Source organism: Colletotrichum godetiae (assembly GCF_030913485.1).
Source record: "Colletotrichum godetiae strain CBS 193.32 chromosome Unknown BDP55scaffold_2, whole genome shotgun sequence".
NCBI lineage: Eukaryota > Fungi > Ascomycota > Sordariomycetes > Glomerellales > Glomerellaceae > Colletotrichum > Colletotrichum godetiae.
This window is the reverse complement of record NW_026851250.1, coordinates 1260669-1287364: the sequence shown is the minus strand read 5'-3', so window position 1 is coordinate 1287364 and position 26696 is coordinate 1260669. Positions and strand designations below refer to the sequence as shown.

At 53.5% G+C, this 26696-nt stretch overlaps 8 protein-coding genes and 1 non-coding gene across 9 annotated transcripts; 4 read left to right on the top strand and 5 right to left on the bottom strand.

Moving 5' to 3' along the window:
- Nucleotides 1–663: 663 nt before the first annotated feature.
- On the bottom strand, nt 664–2484 carry BDP55DRAFT_135584 (isoflavone reductase). The gene is made up of 4 exons (XM_060565532.1): nt 2106–2484; nt 1886–2018; nt 1217–1835; nt 664–1151 (listed from the first exon to the last, which is right to left on the bottom strand). The coding sequence occupies exons 1-4, from the start codon at nt 2123–2125 to the stop codon at nt 931–933; spliced, it is 993 nt and encodes a 330-aa protein (XP_060436302.1). The 5' UTR covers nt 2126–2484; the 3' UTR covers nt 664–930.
- Nucleotides 2485–4922: 2438 nt separating this feature from the next.
- Nucleotides 4923–5955, top strand: BDP55DRAFT_135343 (ribosomal L22e family protein). The gene is made up of 4 exons (XM_060565529.1): nt 4923–4967; nt 5044–5233; nt 5370–5614; nt 5697–5955. The coding sequence occupies exons 2-4, from the start codon at nt 5219–5221 to the stop codon at nt 5821–5823; spliced, it is 387 nt and encodes a 128-aa protein (XP_060436301.1). The 5' UTR covers nt 4923–4967; nt 5044–5218; the 3' UTR covers nt 5824–5955.
- A 131-nt stretch (nt 5956–6086) lies between these two features.
- On the bottom strand, nt 6087–7125 carry BDP55DRAFT_540049 (mitochondrial carrier domain-containing protein; the record flags this gene model as incomplete). Its single annotated transcript, XM_060568088.1, has 2 exons — nt 6087–6910; nt 6978–7125. The coding sequence occupies 2 exons, from the start codon at nt 7123–7125 to the stop codon at nt 6087–6089; spliced, it is 972 nt and encodes a 323-aa protein (XP_060436300.1).
- A 1324-nt stretch (nt 7126–8449) lies between these two features.
- Nucleotides 8450–9740, top strand: BDP55DRAFT_689548 (integral membrane protein DUF92; the record flags this gene model as incomplete). The annotated part of the gene is made up of 3 exons (XM_060576753.1): nt 8450–8635; nt 8690–8771; nt 8836–9740. The coding sequence occupies 3 exons, from the start codon at nt 8450–8452 to the stop codon at nt 9738–9740; spliced, it is 1173 nt and encodes a 390-aa protein (XP_060436299.1).
- Nucleotides 9741–10516: 776 nt separating this feature from the next.
- BDP55DRAFT_135539 (pyridoxal-dependent decarboxylase) lies at nt 10517–12847 on the bottom strand. The gene is made up of 4 exons (XM_060565531.1): nt 12619–12847; nt 11523–12543; nt 11298–11419; nt 10517–11220 (listed from the first exon to the last, which is right to left on the bottom strand). Exons 2-4 carry the CDS (start codon nt 12427–12429, stop codon nt 10699–10701), a joined length of 1551 nt encoding a protein of 516 aa, XP_060436298.1. The 5' UTR covers nt 12430–12543; nt 12619–12847; the 3' UTR covers nt 10517–10698.
- A 37-nt stretch (nt 12848–12884) lies between these two features.
- Nucleotides 12885–15443, bottom strand: BDP55DRAFT_135530 (putative GTPase activating protein for Arf-domain-containing protein). The gene is made up of 2 exons (XM_060565530.1): nt 15239–15443; nt 12885–15176 (listed from the first exon to the last, which is right to left on the bottom strand). Exons 1-2 carry the CDS (start codon nt 15329–15331, stop codon nt 13266–13268), a joined length of 2004 nt encoding a protein of 667 aa, XP_060436297.1. The 5' UTR covers nt 15332–15443; the 3' UTR covers nt 12885–13265.
- A 3213-nt stretch (nt 15444–18656) lies between these two features.
- On the top strand, nt 18657–21813 carry BDP55DRAFT_539809 (oxysterol-binding protein; the record flags this gene model as incomplete). The annotated part of the gene is made up of 3 exons (XM_060568063.1): nt 18657–18692; nt 18806–18882; nt 18972–21813. The coding sequence occupies 3 exons, from the start codon at nt 18657–18659 to the stop codon at nt 21811–21813; spliced, it is 2955 nt and encodes a 984-aa protein (XP_060436296.1).
- Nucleotides 21814–24426: 2613 nt separating this feature from the next.
- BDP55DRAFT_763389 (uncharacterized protein) lies at nt 24427–25259 on the top strand (the record flags this gene model as incomplete). Its single annotated transcript, XM_060580903.1, has 3 exons — nt 24427–24525; nt 24657–24716; nt 24811–25259. The coding sequence occupies 3 exons, from the start codon at nt 24427–24429 to the stop codon at nt 24868–24870; spliced, it is 219 nt and encodes a 72-aa protein (XP_060436295.1). The 3' UTR covers nt 24871–25259.
- Nucleotides 25260–25447: 188 nt separating this feature from the next.
- BDP55DRAFT_t22 lies at nt 25448–25535 on the bottom strand. The gene has a single exon. It is a non-coding gene; the product is annotated as a tRNA-Asp (tRNA).
- Nucleotides 25536–26696: the final 1161 nt, after the last annotated feature.

Sequence of the window (26696 nt, the reverse complement as noted above, 5' to 3'; positions counted from 1 at the left end):
CACCACCACCTTCCCCTCCCCTCTCTCCCCTCGTCCAGGTGCGCGGCCTAAGCTACCGCTTCTGGATAACCGTAACGCAGCCGGGGTCTCGTCTGGATTCGCCGGCACATGGGAATGGTAGCTATGCAATGTGACGGGAAGGATGGGCTGTAGCCAATTAGATACCATTACCGCGCCGCCGGAGTTGCTCGCAGAAAAGTTAGGTAGGGGGGTGGTCAGCATTAGTAAATCCCGGGATCTTGGAAAAAGAACGCAGGCTTACAGAGCGAAATTGCTAGAACTCGGGGGAAGCTACCTGGCACTTGGGACCGGCTGCATCTACCGAACGGATCCTAATCTCTCGAGAGAGGCTGAAGCGTTTATCTTGGTCGGAAATGCAGATGTGGTGTCCAGGTAACAGGTTCAACTACGCTGCCTTGGGCTTTCGAATCGGGGGTTGAATCCTCTTTTGGGGCGAAGGATTCATACGTCTTTCCACGATGGTACCCTCCAGATTTACTGCATGCTGTCATCTCACTGGACCGATGAGGCCTCCTTTCAGTAGGGGTCCCCTTCGGTGTCAACTCGATTGCTAGGATGTTCTTGGGGTGGCAGTTCTTGTAAGTGCGTCGAGGATAAGCCGGCCAATGTTTTCGACACTTGAGCACTTGAGTGAACTGGAACCGTTGAGGAATCCGTACGATGCTACTGGTGTATAAGCCAAATGTTCAGTGATCTAACAAAGATCCACAACAACATGATCTGGTTTTTCATACCAGCTCTGGCACAAACGACCTTCCCCCGAAGAAACCATGCGGCACGTGAATTTCTGGAAGAACTCAGATGAAAGTAGAGATAGCATGCCAGAAATACAATGAGAGAATGGTGCCTGGCTTTCATTAGATCGAAAATGTCTCCTAGCTTAATACACAGCGAAGAGAAAGTTGCCCTCTATGATCCTGGTCCCCAGTTAGATTCGAGCCACGACCTGAAACTGACTGGACGAAAGTCGACGGCTTCATTCAGGTTGGCCTGACGAAAATCGTATCGACCATCCGCCGTAGCTACCAGACGCTGGATATTCCACCACTGGTCCCAGTTCTGTCGTTGTAAGTAGTGTGTAAGCTCGCTCTGGAGCTTGGAGTACTTTCTAGTACGCAAGGTAAACGCCACTATCATTTCATTAGCCCATACAGTCTCAATATACCTCTCGAGTAGAGGAATAAAGATCACTCACCGCCTCTCACGTTGCTGCACTTTGCAAATATGTCACGAACCGACATCCTGTCCCCTCTCATCTTGAACTCGCGAGGCCACGCCCCAGGTCCCAGCTCAATAGCAGCAGCAACAAACCGAGCCACGTCAGCGACAGAGGTCATGCAGACCTGGACAGGTCTTCCAGCGCTGTTGGTCTCGACAATATCTGCAGACGCATTCCCGACATCGACGAGATAGCATCCCTGACTCCCAATGGTAGCGCGGGCTCCCATGCCATACTCTGCCAGCCCACCCGGAGCGAAGCGCTCGTACAAGATGCCGCAGGAGAAAACTGTGTATTCCATCTTGCGAGACTTTGAACTGGCGCAGTGTTTCAGTAGCTCTATGGCTTCGGAGGAGCCGTAGTCGAGAGGATCTGCGCCGGATGGTCGGTGAGATATTGAGCCTTCGAACTCTGCGGGAACGAAGACACGGACGCGGGCGTGGCGGGCTGCGTGGATGGCGTTGATTTGTTCCTGTCCGCGTATCGTCGAGATGACGAGATCGATACCCTGGAGGGCGAAGCGAAGGCTTTCGGCATCGTCGTAGTCTACTACGGCAACTTGGCAGTCGTAGCGTTCTTCCAGCTCTGGGTTTGACTGTGCCATCCCTTAGTGACTTGATCTACTCAGTTGTCCTCATTACCTACTTCTCTTGACAGAATGATCACAGGGTTCGCTGTTTGTGTGATTTGATGGGCTAGGATAGCTGCGAAGCCTCCACCGCCCACGATAGCTATTCTCATCATGACTGTGGTATGTAGTGGGTATGGCAGATTGAGACTGATCAAAGTTAGTCTCCAGGATTCGGACCCGTCCAGAATTTGTAGTTTATCGTTCATCACTGCTAAGTTTCGATTTCACACTTACTTGATATATGCCATTCTCATAATGAAAATGCCATGGTAGTCAACGGAGAGTGCCGATAACAGACCACACCACTAGAGAATGTGCGAAGTGACTCAAAGACGTTATTGGGATACGACTGGCTCTTTCGATACAAGGCAACAACACGAAAAAGTCCATACGAGCATATCCGTAGCCAATCCCGCGTCCAAAGCGAAAGCTCTAGCGACTAGAGGTCAACTTCGAATTCATTTGAGTTCCGGTTGTTGACGTGGATATGAGACGATTCTCTTTCTCGACGTTGTAAGCCAAGAGAATAGAAGTGACTTCGAGAAGGTGGTGGGGTCCGACTTTGTATTCAGTTCACATCGACATCGTAATCGGGGTGACGTCTGCTGACTTGCATACCGGTGAAGGCAGCGAACAGAGGATAGCCAGACTAGCGGAAAGCAATTAGCCCCTACGGAGACGGAAGTCAACTTTCTAAGGGGCGGCCATCACAGGTTGTACATAATGCCAATACTGTGAAGGGACGTTCAGAGTGCCGTTTGGCATGCGCCGTAAGTACCTGGCTGCGTGGGGAAAGGCGCAGTGCCGTGGGCCGATATCCCAGATGACCGGACTGCAGGACGGCTAATCTCATCCCGCTGCGGCACGGCTGCGGGAATCAGAGACACCTCGTATCTTGCTTCAAAGCTTGATACGATTGCTAATTTACTTTCATGTTTTCTGAAAACTCCTTGTGCCACCAGGGAGTGCGAGCTCATGTTGACCTTGGAAGAAGACGAGACCCAGACTCAATGGAACGGATGTAGATGTTTTTGGCCCGAGCAACAACAATAAACGAGTACTTTGCGTCAGAACAAGGAACTTCAAGGTGGCGAAAAATTCCACTAGCTGGCAGAGACATCATTGTTCTCCGAGATGGGTTAGGTGGGGGGCTAGAGCCAAGCATGTGAGCAGGAAACGACGGTCCCCAGGTTGAACTCGACACCCGAGGCAGATGACCGAGTCCGCCTCTCATGTTCGATATGATGCCTCAATGGACGGTAGCAATGCGCCTTGTAATTTGGTGTGGTGCGAGAATCTCCGCCTTGGAATTCTCACCATCGAATGGGAGTTCCAGCTCGGCGTTGACGGCCAAATACCTCCACCTCACCGAGCCTCATCCGGGGGGTGAAACAAGGTCAGCGCCGTGAGGAATTCAGGGTTGTAGGACAATGTAACGGCAGCTAGCGTAGCATTGCCGCAACGGTGCAAACGATTGGGAGCCTGGCAACCTGGAGTCGAGAGAGACTGGAGTCGAAAGGGACGACGCGCCATACATGGCTGCCATTGGCGCACACCCCTGCCAGGAGAACAGGCTACCCTGCGCAAGACTCAGCCACGAGACTGGATGCCTAGCTTGTAGCATTGAGCTACGTTGGAAAGTACTCGGGCAAACAATTGCGATGTAGATGGAAATTTGGTGGTATGGCGACCCAGAACTAGGTACTTGATGAAGGAGGGGAGTCGAGAGATCGAGGTGGGGTCCGTTTCGGTACGTAGTCCATCCAATCGTTCAGCCCTATGCATGTGTGCCTCAGACATTTCTCAGGGATCGCACGCCCCAGCCGTGCAAGGACAGCCAGGGCCTCCCAGCAAGTCCGTGTTCCTCCGGGCATCGTCAACCGGGAACCACTTACCCAGCTCTATCGATTATCCGGCAGGAACCGGACTGGTCCCAGCCATCTCGCAATTGCCCATTGCGTATCTTGGCATGTCAAGACAGACATGTACGCCTTATCATGTCCTTCGGCGAGCCAACTTGAGTCCTTAAGGGCGTTGACGACATTTGACCCTTACCCGGGCAGACTGGTCTGTGGATTACGGCACCTTCTCCTGCCATTGGATTTGAACCCTGAAGTGGCAAAATCGTCTCAACATGATGGCTGTTCTGGGATGATAGTACCTAGGGTTGACCTGTGACTAGGTAGGTAGCGCTTCTGGATGTGAACCTGCCAGTATATGTGTTGATATTCTGGTAGGTCCTAAATTAGTCACAAGATTCCATAGCTTAGCAATATGGCATCATGCAAATTGTAAATGACGATCGAAATGCGGTAGATCAGGCCTTCGACTTGAAATGACGTTGTGGTCTACTTAGACTCGGCCTTTCTACAAGAAGAAAATACCGATATAGCGAGCCGATTCGTCGTCTAGAGTGAGTTGACGTTTGCGCAATCCCTTCGTATACAGATTTCACTATCTTTAGATGAGCATCTTGCTAGCATTAGTTCATTTTAAAGCAATAGCCAAGATTGATGTGCTACACAATGCCGATACGGCGGCTGAGGAAACGAGAGGAAACTTGGTCGGATCTATGATTGCGCTTCTCGATGACCAATTTTTCAGGGCACACCTCGCCGTGGGTTACTTGAAACAAATAATCTTACAATTAGTACCCATACGCGTCACGAGATGATCGAAGACTAGAAGTAGAACAATTCATTCGCGAAAGGTCTAGGCGTAGATGAAAGAAACCCCTTTCCTAGACCTCACTGGCTCCTCGGCACTGGTTCATAATCGTGACCAGGACGAAGTCGCATCTCAGTCCCACCAATGAGAGTAAGAAGCCGCTTTTTCATGAATTGCTCCCGTGATTCACACATGCATGGGCTTCTTTCGCGTGGGGGGTTCTAGGCAGGACATTTCAGGCAGAATCAGTGCCTATAAGGTACAATGAAGGCGACCCTTGACGTGGACATTTGAGATGTCGGAAGTGAATCATTCGTGACAGCGCGGACGCGCCCTTGGTGCATTGCGTGCCTGCCAATTTTAGCAACGCTGGGGCAGGGTATGCGACTCTTTCTTGATTGGAGCGCGAGAAGCTTAGACCACCTAGAGGTTCGGTGAGCTCGGTGAGCCCTAGGACCACCAGTCCCTCAACGCCGCCGGATAAGGTATTGATCCGTTGCCCTAGAATTTCGCTGCCTTTTTTTTTTCTCACCCACAACCGAAATCCACTTTTGGGCTAGGAAAAGTTTCGTGAAGTGTCAAGCTCCATCTCAATCTGTCAAGTCTTCCCCTCCCCTCACCACAACCAACACAACCAAACGCAGGATCAAACTTCTTTGCGTCCATCACATCCGTCCAAAATGGCTCCTCAAGCAGTACGTACATGACACACCGCTTTGCTGTTGGCCCAGCCCATTTCTCTTCTGTCTCTCTCTGAAAATGATGAGAGTTGGAACAGAAATGGGCGGCGGCGTGAAACAGTAGGCTAACGTCATGTTCCCCAATATCTAGGCGATCAAGCGCGCCGGCAAGGGCAAGAACCAGAAGGTTACCAAGAAGTTCATCATCAACGCTTCCCAGCCCGCCTCCGACAAGATCTTCGACGTCGCTGCGTTCGAGAAGTTCCTCCAGGACAAGATCAAGGTTGAGGGTCGCGTCGGCAACCTCGGCGACCAGGTTCAGATCTCCCAGCAGGGTGAGGGCAAGATTGAGATCATTGCCCACAACGAGCTCTCCGGCCGCTACCTCAAGTACCTGTAAGTTGTCCACCTTTCGTTGCGCGCCAGCGAGGAATTGCCTCTGAAAGGACCAATTACTGACGTACTGTCCCACTTCCAGCACCAAGAAGTTCCTCAAGAAGCAGCAGCTCCGTGACTGGCTCCGTGTCGTCTCCACCTCCAAGGGTGTCTACGAGCTCAAGTTCTTCAACGTCGTCAACGACGAGGCTGATGAGGACGACGAGTAAACGGTTTCTATGCACTAGTCAGGTTAAGGTTACTTGGGTCGGCATGGCACTGGAATTTTGGCAAGGTTAAAACGGAATACCAAAAGTTAGCACCTTCGTGTGCCTGTTGATCTGCCACTTTGTCTTTTGTTTTGAATCTCTTTGTGATGCATACTGTGAGGTGCGATTATGATTCCGATGCTGGGTATCCTGAAGTCTATCTATGGCTATCGGTGCCCCTCGTACAAAGTCTCGTCTATAATGCAAGGTGATTGCCCGCACATCTACTCCGGCAGAGCCCGCATAACGCCCTCAAATGCAACCAACGCCATGGCATTAGCCGGGAACGCCCTCAAGAAACACGGCAAAAATCCGCGCCAGTAGCCCTTCCACCCCGTCTCCCGATATACCGCCCTCGCAGCATCCTTCCACCTCCTGAACTTGGGCGTGCCGTCATTGAGCCCGCCACCAAGGGGATCCGTCATGATGCGCTGCTTGATCACGTCCGACGGGTAACTCGTCAACCAGAAAATCTGCGCACTCAGCCCGCCCGCCCAGAAATTCACCGCCGGCGCGCTGAGGTTCGTGTTCTTCTTAAAGTACTTTGAAAACACATCATAGCTGCCCCACCAGCAGAAAAAGAACCCTCGAAACAGCAACGTCGCGCTGAGGCCGTGGTAGACGCCCCGAATACCGTGGTTCGTGTAAATCTTGCGCAGGCAGTCGACGGGCCCGCTGTACAGCCGCTCGGCCTTGTTGGCGGCGTACTGAATCTGCAGGCGCGCCTTGACGTGCTCGACGGGCGCGGCGATGAAGCTGACGGTGCTCCCGGCCATGATGCCCGCGATGCCGTGGCCGTACGAGGGGAGGTTGTCGACGGTGCCGACGCGGAAGAGGCGCTCGGCGACGAGGCGGCGGTAGACCGTCAGCGAGCCTAGCATGACTGAGTCCATGAACATCCAGCCCACTAGCGGAGGGGTCGCGCCCTTGTAGAGACCGGGAATGCCTTCGTTGCGTAGCGTTTGGCCTACGCATTGGAGTGGGCCGCTGAAGCGCGAGGCGTCTGTTGTTTGGAGGCGGACTTTGATTGTGTCGAAGGGGTGGCCGACTTCGCTGTTTCAGTACGGTATTTGAGAAGGCGTGAGAAGGAACTCTCTGGAGGCAGAGTGACTAACCTGTGAGCTTGGCGATTCCGGAGAATACTCCGGCGACGAAGCCCTTGTAGTTCTTCACGGCCGCCTTGGGCTCTTCCCTCACCTCTGCCGCCATGATGTCTGAGTGAGGGGAACTCCCGGTCGTCGTGAGATTGCGCGCGGCAGCCATCGCATCCAATTGAGAAACGCCAGTGTACCAGCGTTCACGTCGTCGCGGTCGGAGCCAACGGATCTTTTCCGAAGAGGCCTTGGTGTAGAAAGAGGTGATCAAACTCTCTCTATCGCGACTTGTTGGGCCTTATACACAGTCCATCCCCTGGAGAGTTGAGTTGCAAGGTGATGCGAAGTGACTGTTCGTGTCTCGCTCTTCATGAATCATGAAGCTCGCCGATTCTCGCTAAGCAGAAAAGGAGCCGATTCCGGGGGACGTGGGGGAGCTAATAATCGCATCGAAGCTCGTGCTGATTGGTCAGAGCATAGTGCATGGCGCACACCCTGGCACCAGGTTTCCTTGTACGGATCAAGGAACTTGGTCTCCATCATTCCTCCACGGGGTTATCGGGGAACGAAGCCCGAACTCTTCACCTTGTGGCTTCAGCCTTCTCGTCAGTGTGGGAAACGGTGATTACGGATACTTCTATGCTGACTGAAACGGTAATTTTTGGTTTCTATCTTCTTGATATTCTTAGACTTGTCGCCTCAAACAATTGAAGCTTCATCGTGGAACGCATATTCCGTGGATCATTCAGCCTATCTGTAAACCACATACTCATAAGGGCTAGTTGGCAATTCATGGTGATAATGGCCTCTGATCCCAGTAGGTATAGTGTATAGACCTGATCATTCATGGTGACAATCTAGTGTATGGCAGTAGCTAGAATGTTTTTACACCATCGTCCTTCCCATGTATACAATAACTAACTACCTCACGACATATCAGCGCAGCAAACTATTCTGCATATGAATCTTTCCAATCCCTCCTTACGTGAAGGGAAGCTCTTCACAGACATAGAAAGCATCATCATAGCAAAGTCTTAGAACCGAGAAAGGCCGCAGCCACCCAGCGAGGTCGCGGCGCATGCTCTGGCAGGGATAAAGAATGCTTCGACTCTCAACCATTCGCATGTGCTCGGAACTTTCATTACACCCGAGACGATGCTCCCATGCTGCCGGATTCTACGAGCAGATACCTAATTATCGTACAATCTGCGCAACTAAAGAGCTGTGTAAGTGCGGAATACGGATATATGGCTAAGGCATGGGGGGTGATGTAATTTGGTAGCAGACAGGGGCCCAGAGCTTCCTCCCTCCAACCCCCGAGCTCCCAGCGCTGACGTCACGTGGAGTTCACCTTCACCCGAACACCTGCACACCCCACCACGCCCACCAGACGGTAGCTGGCAATCTGGTGAATCGTTCTACAACACCACACTCCGAGTTTGCCAAAAACTCGCAAAGCTCGCCAGATCACGACGCCTGAGCAATCGATCACCATGAAAGCGATTTACGCCTTCCCGGCGACCCTCGCCCTCGTCTATCGAGCTTGGTCGCACCAGTCCCTGACCCCCGCAGGCATTGTCGCCGCCGTCGTTACAGCTATCGCCCATGCCTACCACCCGTGGAACCTGCCATTCGCGCTGCTCTGCACTTTCTTCCTTGCTGGAACAAGGGCCACCAAGGTACGGCTAGCTCACTTACTGCAGCGAAACGCCAAATGCTAACTCATCTTTCAGGTCAAACACGATGCTAAAGCACAAATGACGATGGCCTCACGAGGCACATCGGGAGGTGAAGGAGCACGCACCCACGTCCAAGGTTGGTCCATTAAAACCCCCAAGTTGATTCAGCACAGTAAAGCTAACCTTTTCCCCTCCAACAGTCTTCGCCAACTCGCTCATGGCCTCGTGCCTATCCCTCCTACACGCCTACCAACTCAATAAGCGCAAGGACGCAATCCTCGATACGACAACCCCGAATCCCTCAGGCACACTCTGCTACTCCTGGGGCGGTGACCTCCTCGTAATCGGCATCATCGCAAACTACGCAGCCGTCGCCGCCGACACATTCAGCTCCGAGCTGGGCATCCTAGCCAAGGGCGAACCCCGCCTCATCACATCCCCCACTCTGCGCAAGGTCCCGCGCGGTACAAACGGAGGCGTGACACCCCTAGGCATCGCCGCCGGCGCCCTCGGCTCCATGATCATCGTCACGGCCTCCATGGTCTTCCTCCCCCTCTGCGGCGACGACAGCGCCGGCAAAGTCGGCGGCAGCCTCGGCGCGTGGACGACGCAGCAGCGGTCTACGTTCATGCTGGGCATGACCCTCTGGGGTGTCCTGGGGAGTCTGCTCGACAGCGTGCTGGGAGCCGTCTTCCAGCGCTCCGTGCGAGATGTGCGGACCGGCAAGATCGTGGAGGGCGAGGGCGGCGCAAAGGTCCTCATCGCTAGCGACTCGGGCGACCACGCCGACAAGAACCTGAAGCGCGCCACCATCAAGGCCGCAGCGCTTCACGGGGAGGGCAAAGACGCCGTTGAGAAGATGGCGGCGAACGCAGACGTCAACGCTCTCGAGACGAGTGACGAGAAGAAGAGATATGACCCCGAAGACAAGTACCGTAAGCCCACCATGGGCGACGCCAAGCCCTCGCGGGTCGTGGAGACTGGATGGGACTTGCTGGATAACAATGACGTGAACTTCCTTATGGCATTCACCATGAGCATCGGCGCCATGGGCGTGGCTAGCTTGTACTGGGGTGTTCCGATTGAGACAATACTCGACCTATAGAGTAATAATACCATTGTCGTGTTTAGCACATCATCTCAGAGACATGGAAGGCTCCTTACATCGTCGAGGGCTAGATGTGCGATATAAGGTAAGTAACTACGTTGTATTGCCATTCAAAGGCTGAACAGCTAGCCCTTGCCTTTTTCCCAGCCTCGGGATGTACCTCAAATCACCGCCCTGCAAAAAGTTGGTATGAAATATCTATGCTGGGGCAGGTGCGCGCGACGTGTTGCTCATGGCAACATAATGCATAAGCTGATGATTGACACGAGCGTCCAACCCAGATGTCCCAGATATCATCCCAACGCGAAAACGACCATGTCGTTCGCCATTCTCATGTCATCTGCAAAGCCAGTAAAATCAAAAGCAAATAGTTCCACCGCGTTTGATCTTCATATTGGAAGAAGGGCACAAAAAGGGGGGTCACCAGTAGGGAATCGAACCAAAAAAACGAAAGGTTGGAGGGTGGTCGAGGAAGAACGGATTCCACTGGCGCCTCCTAAGCCCCTTGGCCACCCGCCCCTTTTGCTTGCTGAGGTGAGGAGGAGAAGCAGCCCATGTATTGCCTGCCCTCTTTCTTTCCGGCTGGATTGAATGGGCCATAGATCATTGGTCGTATTCGGGCATGAATTAGGTGGATTAGCAGTAATATACAAACTGAATAAGGTAGGAAAAGGATTTCACCTTACGGCAAAAAGAAAGATGTCACTAGTAGAGTATCGAAATGAAAGTGAAGCGAAGGTTGAGGGTGGTCGAGGAAGAACGGATTCCACCGACGCCTCCTAGACCACTCGATCACCTGCCCCTTACGCTTATATTCAGATGAAAGAAAAAGTCATCCAAGTACGATTCCCTTTCCTTGCTGGCAGATCGGTAGAAAGGCTGGTTCATTGACCATGCACTGGCACGAATACCTTCCATTAGCATCATCGCACCTAAACAGCAAAAGAAATCACCTTCATCCCCTTGCAGAAATATCCCCCAAAACCCTCGTCACAACCTCAAAATCCCTCTCAACATCAACCCTCCAACTCCCCACAGCAACCCTAACAGCCTTCCTCCCCTTCCAACTCGTTCCGCTGACATACACCTCCCTCGTCCCATTAATCCTACCTACAAGCTCCTCATTCAACCCCTCATCCCGCGCGCGGAACAGCACAACCATGTGCGTCTCCTCGACGTCCCATTCACCCTCGGCCTCGGGAAGAAGCTCATACGCATCCGAAGCCCGAATCCACACCGCCAACTTCCGCGCCAGAATCACCATGCGGCCCAGGATAGCCGCCAGCCCGCTGCGCCCTTCGGACCGGAGGACGGCGTAGGCTGGTAGTGCCCGGAAACGGCGCGAATTCTCGAGGCCGATGTTGAGTGGGGAGGGGATTGTGGAGGGGCCGGAGGAGAGGTAGGCTGCGTTTGGGTTTGTGAATACGGCTGTTTGGGTTGGGAGTGAGCGGCAGAAGAACATGCCGCAGTCGTAGGGCTGTTTTACACGATGTTAGTTACCCTTTGCTTCATATCGCAGAAGGGGGCTGGAGGGGGGTGTTGATGCCAACGTACCACGTTTAGAAGCTTGTGCCCGTCTACTGTGATGCTGTCGGCGAGTTCCAACCCCGAAGCCATCTCTTTAATCTTTGCGAATTCGGGCTTCGCCTCGAGAGCCCGAGCAAATATTCCAAAAGCTATGACACCACGATCGTTAGCAAGATCACAACACACACCCATACAGACACATCCGCTCACCATAACTCAAACCAAGACAAGAAGAAAAAGAATACTCACCACCATCAACATGAATCCAAGCCCCAAACCGATCCGCCAACCCCCTCAACCTCCCCATCTCCTCCTTGCCTTCCGTCGCAAACCTACCCGTATTCACCTCGCCCGCACTAACAGCAATGACACTCACAACCCCATCCCTCTCCCCCTTCTCCAAAGCTCTCTCTACAGCCTCCAAATCCAACCTCCACGGCTTGTCCTTACTCAGCGGAAGCTCCTTGACGCTCGCCCTCCCGATGCCAACCACACTCGCCGCCTTGGAAAGCGAGCTATGCCCCATACTCGTCAAAACCTGCACATCCCTCACACCGGCACGCACACACGCCCCCAACAACCCCTGCTCCCCGACATTTCCCCCGCGCTTGGCAACGACATGTTCCCTCCCGCACGCGAGTCCGAGGACGTTACTCGCCGTCGCACCGGTCGTAAACGTCCTCCCCTTCCACACCTCCTCTCCGTCTCTACTTCCGTCTCCTCCGTTCTCAAGCCCCAACACATCAGCAAGCATCCCCAACGCAACGCTCTCCACCTCGGTAGCAACAGTCTGCCCCGGCAAATGCACCTGCACATTCTGATCCAGCGCCGAGACGACGGTATCCGCCGCCTCGGCTACCGGGAGAGATCCGCCCGTGACGAAGCCGTAGTACCGGCCGCTGCGGGCTTGACCGTTGAGGGCGGGGACGATGTCCGTGAGGATGTGGGTTAGCGTTGCTTCGGTGCCCAGGGGGGCGAGGTAGTCGGCATTGGTGGTGGTGGAGGACTCCTCTCCGTCCTTGACACCGGCGCTGCGAGATGGTCGTCGAGGGAGGGATGCCGATGCGGCGGCGAGGGAGGCCGGGGAGGGGAGGGTGGGGGCGTCGGGGCTGTCTGGGAGTGCGGCGCGGAGCCGGGCTTGGAATGCGGGGGATGTCATTTTTGGTATTTGGTTGTTGGGCGGGGGAACCTAAATGTGCGGGGGCGCGGTTCCGGGTCTTCGGGGTTGATAGAAAGATGTAGAAGATTAAGTGGCTCCAGTTGTGTTAAACAGCTGATGTATGTGAGCTCTAGTCGTGTGTAGAGTTACCTTATGTAACAGAAAAGAAAAGTCGTCTATCCGTAGTACCTTATACAAAACTACTCGTCAAGAAATGGCGTACGGCTCCTCCTTGGCGTATTCGGCGTGTTTTTGTAGTTTCCGGGATTTGACTCATCGCCCCGTAACGGTGTTTGAATCCTCTTTTCGGCCTCGGCCTCGCGTTCTTTTGGCGGGACTTTTGGAAATTCGGTGAAAATCCTACCGGAATACTACGGGAAGTCACTCGGAGCTACGGCATAAGGTCTAGTGTGGAGTCAATAAGAAGAAGCCGGCGTCAGCTTCCGATCTTGGCATCGTTCGTCGGAGAGCCCCAGTTCAATTCTCGGCTGCGTGTGCTTTCCCAACTTTCCAAGTTCCCCCGCGGGGGGAGACGGGGTTAAGGCAGCAGGCTGTTTAGACAGACAGGCAGAAAACTGTGTTAGTAGACGTAAACTCAAACAGCACAAAAGAACAGATGACACACAAAGTCAAAACGATATCAAAACACAAAACGAGCGTTGATATATGCGTGCAGGGAAGAACCCTCCGCGGGCCATGTGGTGTGAACGGGACAATCATAGTGTGCGAAAATTCCGGACATCGCCTCGAATCGATAGTTTATCTTACAAAAAAAACGAAGGAAAAAAGAGAGCATGTATGTACAAGAAAAATTGAGAGCCAACCCAAGGGCCCTTTCACATGTGCCGCGCGCTTAGACTGGCAAACGCATCGGGGCTGTGTCGCCCGTTCGTCCACTGCATATCTGTAAATGCCATGCTCTCGCGACTGACGCCCGCCTTGCGCGGCCCGACGGTATTCGCGACGGGAGCCGCCATTGCCTGTTGTGGTGGCGGTGACATGCCACCACCACCACCGTTCATCAAGAATGGGTTCTTGCTTCCTGCCGCCATGGATCCGCTCGCTGCCTCTTGGCTTTGTTGCTGAGATGCCGCAGCCTCGGGGTGGGTCTCCTGCGTCTGCGCCTGGGCTTGGGGTGCAAAAGGCTGAGGTGCCAGCTGCGGCTGACTGTACAATGCCAGAATCGAAGCCTTGTCTGGTCGTTGAGGTTGCTGGTACGCAGGTTGCGGTGCAGGAGATTGGTATTGTTGCTGTGGCATCTCCTGTTGCTGGAACGGGTGTTGCGCCTGCTGCTGGAATGGTTGCTGTACCGGTTGCTGGAAAGCGTTCTGTTGCGGTTGCTGGTACGGGTTGTGTTGCTGCTGTTGCTGCTGTTGCTGCTGACTGAACGCCTGCTCTTGCTGGAATGATTGCTGGTACATCTGCTGTTGCTGCTGCTGCTGCTGCTGCTGTGGTACCTGCTGTTGCCCTGTAGGTTGCGAGCCCAGCTGTGCAAAGAAGGGATTGCTGCTCTGCGGCGTCATTGTCTGCGGAGAATCCATGTAGAAGTTGGATTGTGACTGCTCGGGTATCTGGCCTAGCGAAGGCGACTGGATCCTCGTCGGAGATCGAGTGAACGGGTTGTTCGCATATGGGTTTGATGATTGCCCTGTGTTGACTGCAAGGTTTTGTTGCTGCTGAGGCTGGGCCTGGTTCGTAAAGAATGGGTTGTAGCCTGTTGCTTGCGGCTGGATGGGTTGGGGATATGTCATATTACTATTAAAGCTCATAGGGTTGTAGTTTTGCTGCTGGTGATGGTGCTGCTGCTGCTGCTGCTGCTGCGGGATGGGAGGCGTCATGGACTGCTGGTACATCTGCTGAGGCTGAGCAAACGGCTGAGAAGCCGGCAATCCGCCTGTGTGATGCGGGAAAAGGGGCTGCGCGGGCGCGAGGGACATGTTGCCGAAAGCCTGAGCGATGTCTTGCTGCTGCTGTGTCGGAGCACCGAACGGGTTGTTCGCGTAAGGGTTCTTGTTCTGGAGCGTGCCGGTCGATTGAGAAGACTGAGGCTGCGGCGGCAGCATGTCGAAGGGGTTGTTGCTAGAGGCTGTCGAAGGCGATTGGGGGTGGTCACTGAAAGTCTGATGCGGCGCAGACAGTCCACTAGACGTTGATAGGTTTGCGTGGGAGCGTGTCGCGCGCAAAGAGCTCTCGCGAGGCCCTGTCAATGACGGTGACCGCCTGTCGCTCTCGCCCAACCGCACCAGTGTCTCGATCGCGCGCTCCAGGTTTCCATTCACGCCTTTCAAGACCATGGCGTTGCGTTGGCCGTCTGAGAATCCCATGTCCCTCAGACTGGCCAGCTTCCTCTCTGTATCTTCCTGCTCGTACGACACGCTTGCGCCAAAAACCTTGGAGGGCTTGTTCGGCAAATCGCTGGGCGAAGGGCTTCGCGGCTCTCGGGGACTCGACATGGTGTTACGCAGTGACGAATCCTTTCTTAGCCGGGATGATAGCGGGAAGATTGACGAGGCTGATCTGAACCCAAACTTTCCTCCCGACTTGGGTGGCAACGGCGGAGGAACGCCTTCGTCTGAAAGACCCGAGTGTTGCTTCCTCGTGGGGATGGGGATGTTGTTCATGTATTTGGTGCGGATGAATCGTTCCATGGCGGAATCAGCTTCGTCGGCATCGACGGGGACGGGAGGTCTCTTGTTATCGGGGTTGTAAATCTGGTTGGACCTGACGTTTCCGACCTTTTTCATATTCTGCGACAGACAGTTTGGTCAGGGGCGACGAATCTCGATATTGGATATGCATTTGCACAAACCTCCACTTGTTCATTAGACCAGCTGTCCATGCTCAGGGATTTCACCTTTGAGATATGGGTTCCCAACTTTCGATGGATAGCGGCACATCTCATGCAAAGGAACACGCCCAGCTACAGTCGCACGTCAGTCTCGCTCGTCAATGGAGGCCGTCTCAGTCGAATCGAATTCGTATCGATAGGGCGCATGGGGAGGGGGGGATAGTCGCGCTTACACTCCAAGAGGCCCATGCTGCGAACTACTGTCAGTATTTGGCCCACGGTCTGAGCGGCGGGAGAGCACAATTGCATTTACCTGGGTTCCGCGCCTGGCAGTCGGCGCACAAGTTGTTCCCCGGTACGGACTGGACCAGATCGTGGAGGACTTTTTCGTTACGCGCCTGCTGGCGCTTGCTCAGGACACCGGCCATGTTTCGGTAGGGTACTGTGTGCAACGGTCGACGTCGGCGGCAGTGTGTCGTCGGGGGCGTGGTTTGTCGGTTCGTCGTTTTCGTAGGAAACAAGTTTGGGTTGGACAAGGCGCGGGTCGTCAAGATCGGAAGGCAGATCGAGGGGTTCTCTTCGAGCCAAGCAGGGGCGGGCGGCGGCAGGTAATTGGGCGGAAAGATGGGTTTTAGGAAGGGGTATTAAGAAACAAGGTGTACCATGGAAATTATGCACTGGGGAAGAGGGAGCCCGATGTCGAAGGTGGAAAGGGAACCGCGTTAAACATGGCCTCAATCATGCGTAGAGGAGGCTGAGGAAAACGGACACCAGCGTCGGAGAGTGAGACGGAATGAATGGGATTGCTGATGGCGGCGAACCAGGCTGCATTCGAGAAGGGAGCAAGAAGAAATGGCCGTTTGTCGACTTTGGGATCGAATTGTTTTAGATGGCCTCGGCGGCGCAATGGAGCAATGGAACAAAAGAATGCCCTCAGTAATGAAAGACGACGGAACGCTCCACTTGTGCTGCCCAAAGTGATGTGTGTGTCTTGGTAGGACTTGGGTGCCTTTCGTGAGCAAGGTACTTTGTAGGTAGTGCGCGACTCAGGAAAAAGGAGAGAAGATCAACCTGCAAAGCAGCACACCAGATGGCATACCAGGTGCAAGCAGCAACTTGGCAAGCAGCAAGAGGGGAAAGGCCAAAGGTGGAGTCGGCTATCTAGCCCAAAGAGGATAGTGTCAATGGAACTTGGGCTTGGGGAGGGGGGGGCTCAGGGGCCCAGGCTGGCGATGGATCTGGACAAAGAAGCCTGTTGCTTCCTGGTCGTCCTGTGAGAGGCGGGAGAAAGCGATGAGAGAGAGAAAGACACAGAGAGCGACGTAGGAAAACAAATAAAAATAAATAAAACCGAGATAATATCAGAGGGGTGCGGTCCCTGGTGCTGGCCCCTGGGTGGTGCTGGGTTGGACTGGAAGCGTGGGAGGAACGCGTGGAAGTGGATTCGGGGCCCTCCACGCTCGGCTATCCGCGAATGACGGCCCCGGCTCAACCTTCCGTTGTCATCTTGGGCCATTGGTTCCCGTCACGGGCCAAGTGGATCCAAGCTGAGAGAGAAAGGGCCCGACATTATTCCGGTGGTGCCGCGGGTCCGGGTGCTGCCGAGCGCAATCAGTGGAAGTCCACAGGTGGGGCGCGGTCCATCAATGATGAAGGTCAACATCTCTGATTCGCCTGACGAATAGGAGAGGCCGTCTATGTAGTGTACCGGTATTCAGGTTGAAGGCCGTTTCTTTTTGCCCTTGTCAATCACACTTGTCGATTGATCACCTCGATCAACTTCACCTGCTCGAGTGCCACTCACAGGTCCCGTTTCCGACGCTGCAGTTCTGCCAGATCGAAGCCATCGTTTCAGCTGCTGCACGTCGCCTTGTGCCACCGGCTCACAACGGCCGCCAGCCAGCAAGACTTGAGATGCTGTCTGACCTCATCCGTCGCCTTGACAGTTTCCGCCTCGAGACCCATCTGGCTCTGTCTGCTTCACTCTTTTCCCTTGGCATAATGATGCCTCGCCTGTTCAGTGTTCATGCCAATACTATGCCAACGCAATTCCAATACAGGGCAGGCAGTCAGCATGGTAGGCAGATAGCCATCCGACGAGGCCGAACAAGGGTAGCTTGGGGGTTCCACTGTGTGTTGATGTGTCTGGTAGATGAAATGCGGCTCACTCGGCCAATCAGCCAAAGTCAGCAGATGCACATCCGCGATTGCCGACCTGCCACCATTCTAGAATCCAAGGTCCTCACCGCGCAGCTCGGGGCTATCCTGCGACCGTTTCAACGCTCTGTTCTTGCGCAATATGACGTGGGTTTGTGAGCGCAAGAGACTTCCACAGCGACGCAAGAAGTTAGTTCTAGACATGTTCTGCATCTCATGATCCATAGGTTGAACCCATAGGAATCACGGGAGTCAACCTTCAACTTACTATTCTCCTGTGTTATTTTGGATCGTAAACCTCGGTTCCGCCGCATGGCAATCTCGGGTTGGTCGACGAGGCTGAGAATCCGAGCGATAAACGGGTGGGAAGATTGCACTGCTCTTCTACCTTATGCAGGCGTGGGACTTACACCTGGATCGAGTACTTATCCATTCGAAGTAGACTATTGTACCCGTAGCTAATTACACATACGCGGGTTGCCGTATCGCATCGTGTCCGTTACGTTGGCTCCCGCTTGGTGTATTCTTCACTTTACCAACACTACGGTCCCCCCGCTGCATTGGTTAGCGTAAAACAGCCCAGCCTCAACGTCGGGGACATGCAATGATGCTCATCCTCCACCGACCGGGCACCTGCCACCCTACCCTCGTCCGCGCGGCCGTCCGCGGCTTACTTACCACACCGGCACAACCGCACAGCCCGTTTGTTGTCAGGGCCCAGCCAGTCACAAGCCTCGCTTTCTTTTTCCGAATGACGTCCCGCCCCCAACCAACCGCTCAGCGGCCAGGGTGTACCTCAAGAATACTGTTGGTGGTGTGGGTGAGGTGCGAGGTACGAGGTACAAAGTGTGGCTGGGTGGTCTTGGGACGTGGGCTGCCGCTGAGTGAGGTGTCCAAAAAAGACTTCCCAAACGATTAAGGTACCTAATTGCTTGTGCTGGTGGGCCATGTCCGCGGTGCTCTCAGGTCCGTTCCGCGTACTTTATGTACCTTGGGCCCGTACCTTGGAGGAGGCTAGGAGCTCACCCACTTTGACGTCCTGCAGCAGCTCTACCTACCTTTACCTCAGACCAGGGTGACATTTGTTTCTCCCGCAGCACCCATCTCTCTTCTCTCCCTCTCATCCCATTGAAGTATTCCCAAATCTCCTTTGCCATCCACACCATGCCCCTTCAATAGCCTTGCGACTTGCACTGGAACGAGCACGCATACGGGCCCCTCAATTTCGAATTCCTTTGCGAAAACCTACCCACGGCGTGAGCTCCCGTCTTAACCCGCAAAAATGGCGGGCATTGAGCAGTTGGAGATCCATAGCAAGGTACGTGAGTCGTCATTGTCCCCGGCCTTCCCCTTCCCCCTCCGCTGCCGCCCTTGATCACGGGCAACGGCGCATCTTAAAGGTTCTCGAAGCTGATAGCTTGCTCTAAATAGTCCTACATCGTACGTTGGGCCAAAGTCGACGAAGGCCACACAATATCTTGGAGTGTTCAACCACACAAAAAGTCCATGTGCGTACCTCAATCCCTCACTCCCACCCCTACGTCTCTCCTCTTCTGCGTCTCCAATTTCGACACGTGCTTACCACTCGCCGAGGCAGCAACTTCGGAATCGTGAAGCACCCCGGAGCTGGAGCCGCCGGCCTCATTACGAACCAGAACGACGATACCGCCACCCCCGGATCCTTTACCTCTGGTGTCGCTGAGCCTAAGAAACCATTTGCAAGGAGAGATTCCAGCACAGCCGAAGAGCAGCTTGCCACCAAGGGATTCATACCCATAAAATGGCATGGGAAATGCGATGCGGATAAAGTCTCGACCGGAACATGGGATGTGCCAAAAGGCCAAGGCGGGATGTTCGGCCTGGTGTTCGACAACACCTTTTCGAAGCAGATCTCCAAGACGGCCACCTTCGTCCTTCTCACCTATCCGACCGGCGCACCGCCGCAGACCACGGCCCAGAACTTTCCGAATCTCCAGGCCGGAGCGAATGCGAACGTTAGCAAGACGAGTCTGCCTCAGATGAGCGCCGTCACATCTGCCTCTCAAGACAGTCTCCATAGCCATGTTGCCGCAGGACGTCCGACTTCAGCTTCCGGCCGCAGCGATGGAAACGCCAACTACCATACCGGAGTTCTTCACAAACGAAGGAGGAAGAAGGGCCAGGGTTATGCGCGCAGATTCTTCTCGCTGGATTATTCCTCTTGCACCCTCTCGTATTACTACAACCGCAACTCGTCTGCACTCCGAGGCGCTATCCCTCTCAGTCTTGCTGCCATCGCTGCCGATGAGCGCCGTAGGGAAATTAACATTGACTCGGGCGCCGAGATCTGGCATCTGCGGGCGTCCAATGCCAAGGAATTCAACGATTGGGCCAAGGCCTTGGAGAAGGCGAGTCGCGCGGCGAGGGGCGTGGAGGAGCAGCAACCCAACACACTCAACGCCAGAGCAGCGCCCTTGAGGGTTAACACGACGCATCTGAAGCCTACGCAGTCGAGTTTAGAGGAGGATCGCGAGTGGCAGCAGGTTGAGACTCTGGTCAGTCGCATGGTTGGCACCAGGGACGCTCTTCGTCGCCTGGTCAAGGACATCTCGAACCAAAGGCCTGTCAGCATGGCTGCTTCGACCTTCTTGTCTCCAGGCACCTTGGGCGAGGAACCGGACAGCTACTTCACACCCCCCGCAGCGACTGAACAGCCGCAAAGACGCCCATTCTGGAAGCGTAAGTCTAGCAACGCTACCCCGACGGCGTCCACGCCCCAGGCGCATCACGCCGCCGCCGCCGCTGCTCTTGCCGTTCCTTCTCCGGGTACCGTCACGACAACAATCAGTGCGAATGGACCCCGCCATTCAAAGTCAAAGTCGAAATCGTCTGTCCACGAAGAAAAGAGCACACAAGAGCACTGTGCGGCACTCCTGAACGATCTAGACTCCGTTGTGTCTGAGTTTACGACTCTGATTGTAAACAGCAAGCGCCGGCGATCTCCCGCCCCCTTGTCTGCAGCACCCTCTAGGAAAAGTATGGAGACGGTGTCGACGGAAGAATTCTTCGACGCAGAGGCCGGGGAGACGAGCTCTCAGATCGTCAGGATCGCTCAGAGCGAAGACGAAAGCCCAGACTCGGATGCGGACGAACGTTTGAGTGACTCTTCGTCCATCTCATCGGCACAGGAGGACGAAGCTATAGGCTCAGAGGATACAGACTGCTACCCGGCGAAGCCCAAGAGCTTGTCGCCGTTGCCGGTGGACATCTCCGTTGACAGACGAACCAAGATTCCGCCGGCCATGGTGCAGCCTCCCAGCCTAATTGCGTTTGTGCGGAAGAATGTTGGCAAAGATCTTAGCACGATCAGTATGCCCGTATCTGCGAACGAACCTATATCACTGTTGCAACGTGTTGCAGAACAACTGGAGTACGCTCAGCTGCTTGACCAAGCCGCTCAGCAGAAAGAGGCCAAGGAACGTCTACTCTACATCACCGCATTCGCAGTGTCGCAGTTCAGCACTGGCCGTGCAAAGGAACGCGCTATTCGGAAACCCTTCAACCCTCTTCTGGGCGAGACATACGAGATGCTACGAACTGAACAGGAAGTGCCCGGAGGTTTCCGACTGCTTGTCGAAAAGGTTTGCCATCGCCCTGTCAGACTCGCGATGCAGGCCGACTCTGCTAGCTGGTCCTTCAGTCAGTCCCCCGCGCCATCGCAGAAGTTCTGGGGAAAGAGTGCCGAAATCACTACGGAAGGTCGCGTTCGTGTCGCGCTTCGACTCCCCGATGGTACGGATGAGCTGTATTCCTGGACGCACGCCACGATGTTCTTGCGCAACGTGGTGATGGGAGAGAAGTACGTGGAGCCGGTTGGCGTCATGCAGATCTGCAACGACTCGTCCGGAGCCAAGGCCTCGGTGGAATTCAGGAGCAAGGGAATGTTCGGCGGACGAGGCGAAGACGTCCAGGTTGAGACATACGGGCCGGACGGAGTACACACCGGTAGCAGCCTCTCCGGCACGTGGACCAGCGGCCTCCGCGTCGTCGAAGCCGGCAAGGCAGCCGGTCGGGAGATCTGGAGCGTCGGCAAGCTCGTTGACAACCCGGCCAATACCTACGGAATGACCACCTTTGCCGCGACCCTCAACGAGGTGACGGATATTGAAAAGGGCAGGCTACCCCCGACGGACAGCCGTCTACGACCGGATCAGCGTCTGGCCGAGAAAGGCGACCTCGATCAGGCCGAGGAGTGGAAGGTGAAGCTGGAGGAGGCGCAGCGCGCCCGACGTCGGGTGCTGGAGGAGAAGGGCGAGGAGCACAAGCCCAAGTGGTTCGTCAAGGTCGGTCAGGGACCGGAGGGCGAGGAGGTGTGGAAGCTGAGAACGGGCAAGGACTCGTACTGGGAGGAGAGGACCAAGGGGTCCTGGAGCGGGTTGGAGGAGATTTTTGCCGGTTAGAGACAGCGGCGAGGCGCTCTAGAGAAGTGAAGCGCGCGCGCACACACACACACAACGTTTTTTCCACCCGGCGTTTGGGCGGTTTATCTAGCCCCGCTCACTTTCCCTCTATTCGAATTCTTCTTCTGGACCATGATGGTGATTTTGTTCAAAGAGACGGTCGACGATGGCGCGTTGGCGACCTAGGACGAGAAGAGAATGGTTGTCTTGGTGTTTGCGAAACCTGTGTTTGTTACCGCGCGAGTCGCGTTACGTGATTTGTTTACCCCTATTAGGAATTCCATGAGTTGGCTAGCTACCGTTGGCTCAACTCAGCCTGGAGCTCGGACGAGTATTAGCTTGCAGGAGATGATTGCTTACTGCGAAATGGGGAACAATTGATGCAAAGCTCCTGAGTGTCTAGAGCATTTCTACCGCATAGAGGAGTGTCGGGAAGAAGATGGATGCGGTAGGTCTCGGGCATCGATCTCATCGATGGCTATCCGTTTCGTTGAGAGGGCACAGTCGCTCTTCTACTCGATTTTTAATCTTTTGACGAGATGATAGACGCCATGCGGGCTAGGCTTTGGCCGTTTCAAATGGGCATCTTTGTGGTATGGTGTTGGGAAAAGCTCAGCAAGGAACTTTGTTATTGATGGTAGCTGCCGTACAAGACTGTTCTCATCTCAATGAATGACAGTGCTCTCTTGATAAAATTCAGTTTTTCTTGGACTCTCCTCGGCCGTATAACCATGTCATTCCAGTGCTGCTGGTTTGGTAACATTGAAGCTTTTGTCCAAGGAACTTATAGTTTCTCGATTTCTCTATGGCTTGATAGAGTATTTCTTTCTGATGGTGCTAGGTTTGTTGTGTTCAATGTATCGCCGCGAACGAATACGCGAGCTTCTCATACCGAAAAGGAGGAATAGGTGAGGAGGGTCTTTTGTGCGGTGTTAATTAAATGTTTATAGGCCAGAGATGTCGCTACAAGAGCAACTTTAAAGACAGCGACGGCCACATCAACATAAAGAATTGCACATGCCGCGCCATAGCGCAGACAATGCAGTTTAGTAAATTCGACTAGAAAACCAGTGGATTATCCGAGATGTATACGGGCGCCCGCTCGGATAGTGCCGAAGAAGTTGTCTTTCTATCATCATTATTGTCATCACCGGCAGGTATTTAAAATGGACCCTTTACGGAAGCACTTTTGTCTTCTCAAAGCAAGACCCCAAAGACGTCAGGAACGAATCATGTCCAGTCTCAAGCATACAGCTTCCATAATCAGCTCGGGAGAAGGCAGTCACTACAGACATAGAGTGGTTGTTTCCCAGCGTACTTACTTGCGCATCGCTTCAGACTCTCACACATGAAACACAAACGACATCAAATTTATCATCCCGTTATCATTGACTTTAACTACTAAACTCACGATCACAAGTCGACTTTATGAATGGGGGTTGCTTTTGACCATAAAGATCCCTCCTTACTTTCTTATTATTTTTCAACTTATTTCTTTCCCGCAATTCGTTTCTAGTTTACCTAGTCTCGTTATGCCTAATGTACCGTCGTGGACGAATACGTCCCCATCCCACGACAACGATGAAAGGCCGTTGAGGAGGCCACTTTGGTATCTCAGATATCCCTGAAGCAGAAGTGACACCACAAGAGCAACTTCATGGATAGCGAAGGGCTTGTTAATCACTGGACCGCCCCACATGCCGAAAGAACTATACCCACGATGGCGCCTCCTACGCCGTCGAGAGACCACGACTGCAAGACCGGCCTCTGGCAGTACATATAGGCTAGCTCACTCAGATGGTGCTACAGAATTTATTTTCTCATCACCACATAGGGGTAGGCAGACATCTACGATAAAACCTTTACTCCCAACCCGATCCTACTCCAGATCTACCTTAGTATACACGAAAGTAGAAGCGATCTCTTCAGAGTTCTGCCCGTCCTGAACTCGATTACCTCTGGGCTCAACAACTCTACCTCGGCCGACCAGAGAATCCCTTACTCGCTTCCGCCCCGCCTTTCCCCGCCGTGACCCCCGATCCGGGCGGCAACCCGGGGTTGCCCAAGCCTCTACCGGGTCCTACCGTCCTTTTCCACAGCCCCGGGGTACGATTTTGAGTTTCTCGCGAAATAGTTGGGATGCGAGACCGATAAATGCCAAGACAGCACGGAGAAACCCGAGAATACGGACAAGGGACCAGTCGCACCAGTCTAGAGCTGAGGAGGAGCTCCATTTTGCGTACTCCGTACACCTGCGTGGTTCGAATAAAGTCGACTTGTCGAGTCTAATTGATTAACTGACGAGTCAGGTTGCTTTTGGCCTGTAGTCCCAATGTCCTTTGCATAGAGCCATGGGTAACTTTCGCCTTGCGCTCTTGACGCTAAGGAAGGTTTAATAGACTCATTACCTGGGGGTTCTGGGTACATGGGTAAGTTGAGTTGGTTGAAAGGAGTGTTGCGAGAGTTATATGTAAGCTTAAGGAAGTAAGCGTACCCAAAAGTCTGCTCCAACTAGCATCCGGACTCTCTTTTTGTGTTCAAGCCTTCGATTTTAAGAGACGTCTCTCGACCAGTCTTTACTGTCAATCTCAAGTTCCAGCAAACTCCATTACCATGCGTTTCTTCCTCGTCTTACTCCTCGCTGCGATGCAGCTCTGCGGCGTCAACGCTATCTTGCGACTTCAGAAGTGCGGCACAGCGTTTGACAAAAACGTGAGTCTTCAACCTGAGTGTCCTTAGCCTCAGGCAACTCTTCCATAGTTGGAAGGGAATTCCAAGGCTCTGCGAGTCCGGCCTTGTTTGTCTCGCGTCTGTCAAGACTTTGATGCTAATTGTCCATGTAGTGGGTGTCAAACTGCAGTCCCACGGATCAGGATGGCTGCTATTCTCTTTGCAGCAACAAGGTAAGTCTTGCGCCCTATTCCTGATTCGTACGAAGCAAGACTCTGCACGGGGTTGATTGTGGTCTAGAAAGAATTTGGCTGACACATGATGTAGTGCCGCACTGCTAGTGGAAGATGGATGGCGAACGGTGCCGACTGCGACTGCTACTGCTAGAAGATTGGCAACGTGAACGCAGTTTTTACTCGATTTGATGCATTCTGTTCGTTTCTCAGCTGCATAAGGCTCATGTGTTACGAAGGGATCATTAATAGGCAGAAGGATCGTAGTTCAATACAGAATAGTCAATTCCTTATCAATAGCGCAACCGGTCCATCCTGAGAGCAGCAGCTACCAAGACGCAAGACAACGTCTTCGTGCCTACGCGGGAGGCAGTTGATGAACCGTTTCGTTTCTCCCGCCTCCTTGTCTCTGGCTGATCCTCTGCTTTCTCTTCTAACTCCCTTCTCTTTGCACGCTCCACTACCGAGGGCTCGATGTGTATACACTGAGGAATACCAAATAGGTCAAATGAGATCTTGAAAGCAAGGAAAGAGCTAGGAACTCCAAAAGAGGAAAATTCTTACTTTGAGACCTACCGCACTTTTCCAAGTTTCATTTAGTGCAATGCGGTCCGCGGTCCTGCGACACCGACTCCCATGACTCACCACCCGCGCTGCAACCACCAAAAATTTATCAACACTACCCTTTCTTCACGACAACTCAAAACAAGTGACGCAGAGCAAAAGAGAAACTCCTCGACGGGGAATTGAACCCCGGTCCCCTGCGAATCGTTGGAATTCAATGACAAGCAGATATCCTCACCACTAGACTATCGGGGATGTTGCTGTGATAGGAGACCCTCACACAACGACTATGGCTGGCGACGACCCCACAGCACAACCCGCACCTAACGATGAGTGGGGAAGAAAGAGATTTCAATGGGATGGTTCAATGGGAAGAGAAAATTGAGGAGTTGTGGGATATACTGGCTGGGGGATGGGTTGATTTCACCTCTTGTGTAAAGTAGTAGGTAGTTGACTACGGATCATGATCAACGCCAACTTCACCAACTTGGCATAGTAAACAAAAAGAATGATGAGATGACCACCTGGAATCAGCTAAAAGCTCTCCTTGAATCTGTCACGGCGAACTGTCACTCAGACAGCACGACTGAACAATTACTTTTAGGAAACTTGCATCGAGTCCAGGGAGGGGAAGGACTACGCATGAGAAGCAGACTGACAGGTCTAGCAGTAAGGATTTGCTCTAAATGAGTCTTTCAAAGGAGACGTATTCATGCTGGCCGTGCATACTCATCTCAACCTAGAATGCTCCTCTTGACCCGACACACTCCTTTAATCCTGATACTTTTCACCAAGTCCGACATGCTTCCAGCTACCAGCCGTGCCCCTTCCAGTCCGCAACTGAATTGCATAGACCGGCAATGTAATCCCAAGAAAACGGGTTACGAATAACATGAGCTCACTTTCGTATTGGTTAGATTATTTGGTGCCTTGAACACCTCATCCTCATACTCCAAGGAATCAGTTATCTCTTCCTGTGATCAAAGTCACTGCCTTTCTCACCACTTTCGCTCAATCCCCTAATCTCCTCTCTGGAAGGGCAAATTCGACTATACGACTATAACGGACGTGTGAAATGTAGCGATGAGGACGAGCTTTCGCCGTCGGATGGGATTAGCGGCATCAAGGCTTGATGCCGACTAACTTTCACCACTCACCAGTGGGGACGCCGACCTCGACGTTGAAATTGGAAACACATCCATAATTCATCTTCAATTCACCTCGGGCTTCGATCTTACATGTTGTTCAACGGGCAACTGCTCATCTTCATCTTATGTTCGGTTCCACTCTCTAACTTCGTACCTCGGATGAGATAGTAAGGCAGGGCCAACGGATTGAGGAAGATGAGCGAACATTTACATTTGAAGAAGGAACCAAAGAAACCACTCAATCGCGGCCTTCTGTTCACAACAACTG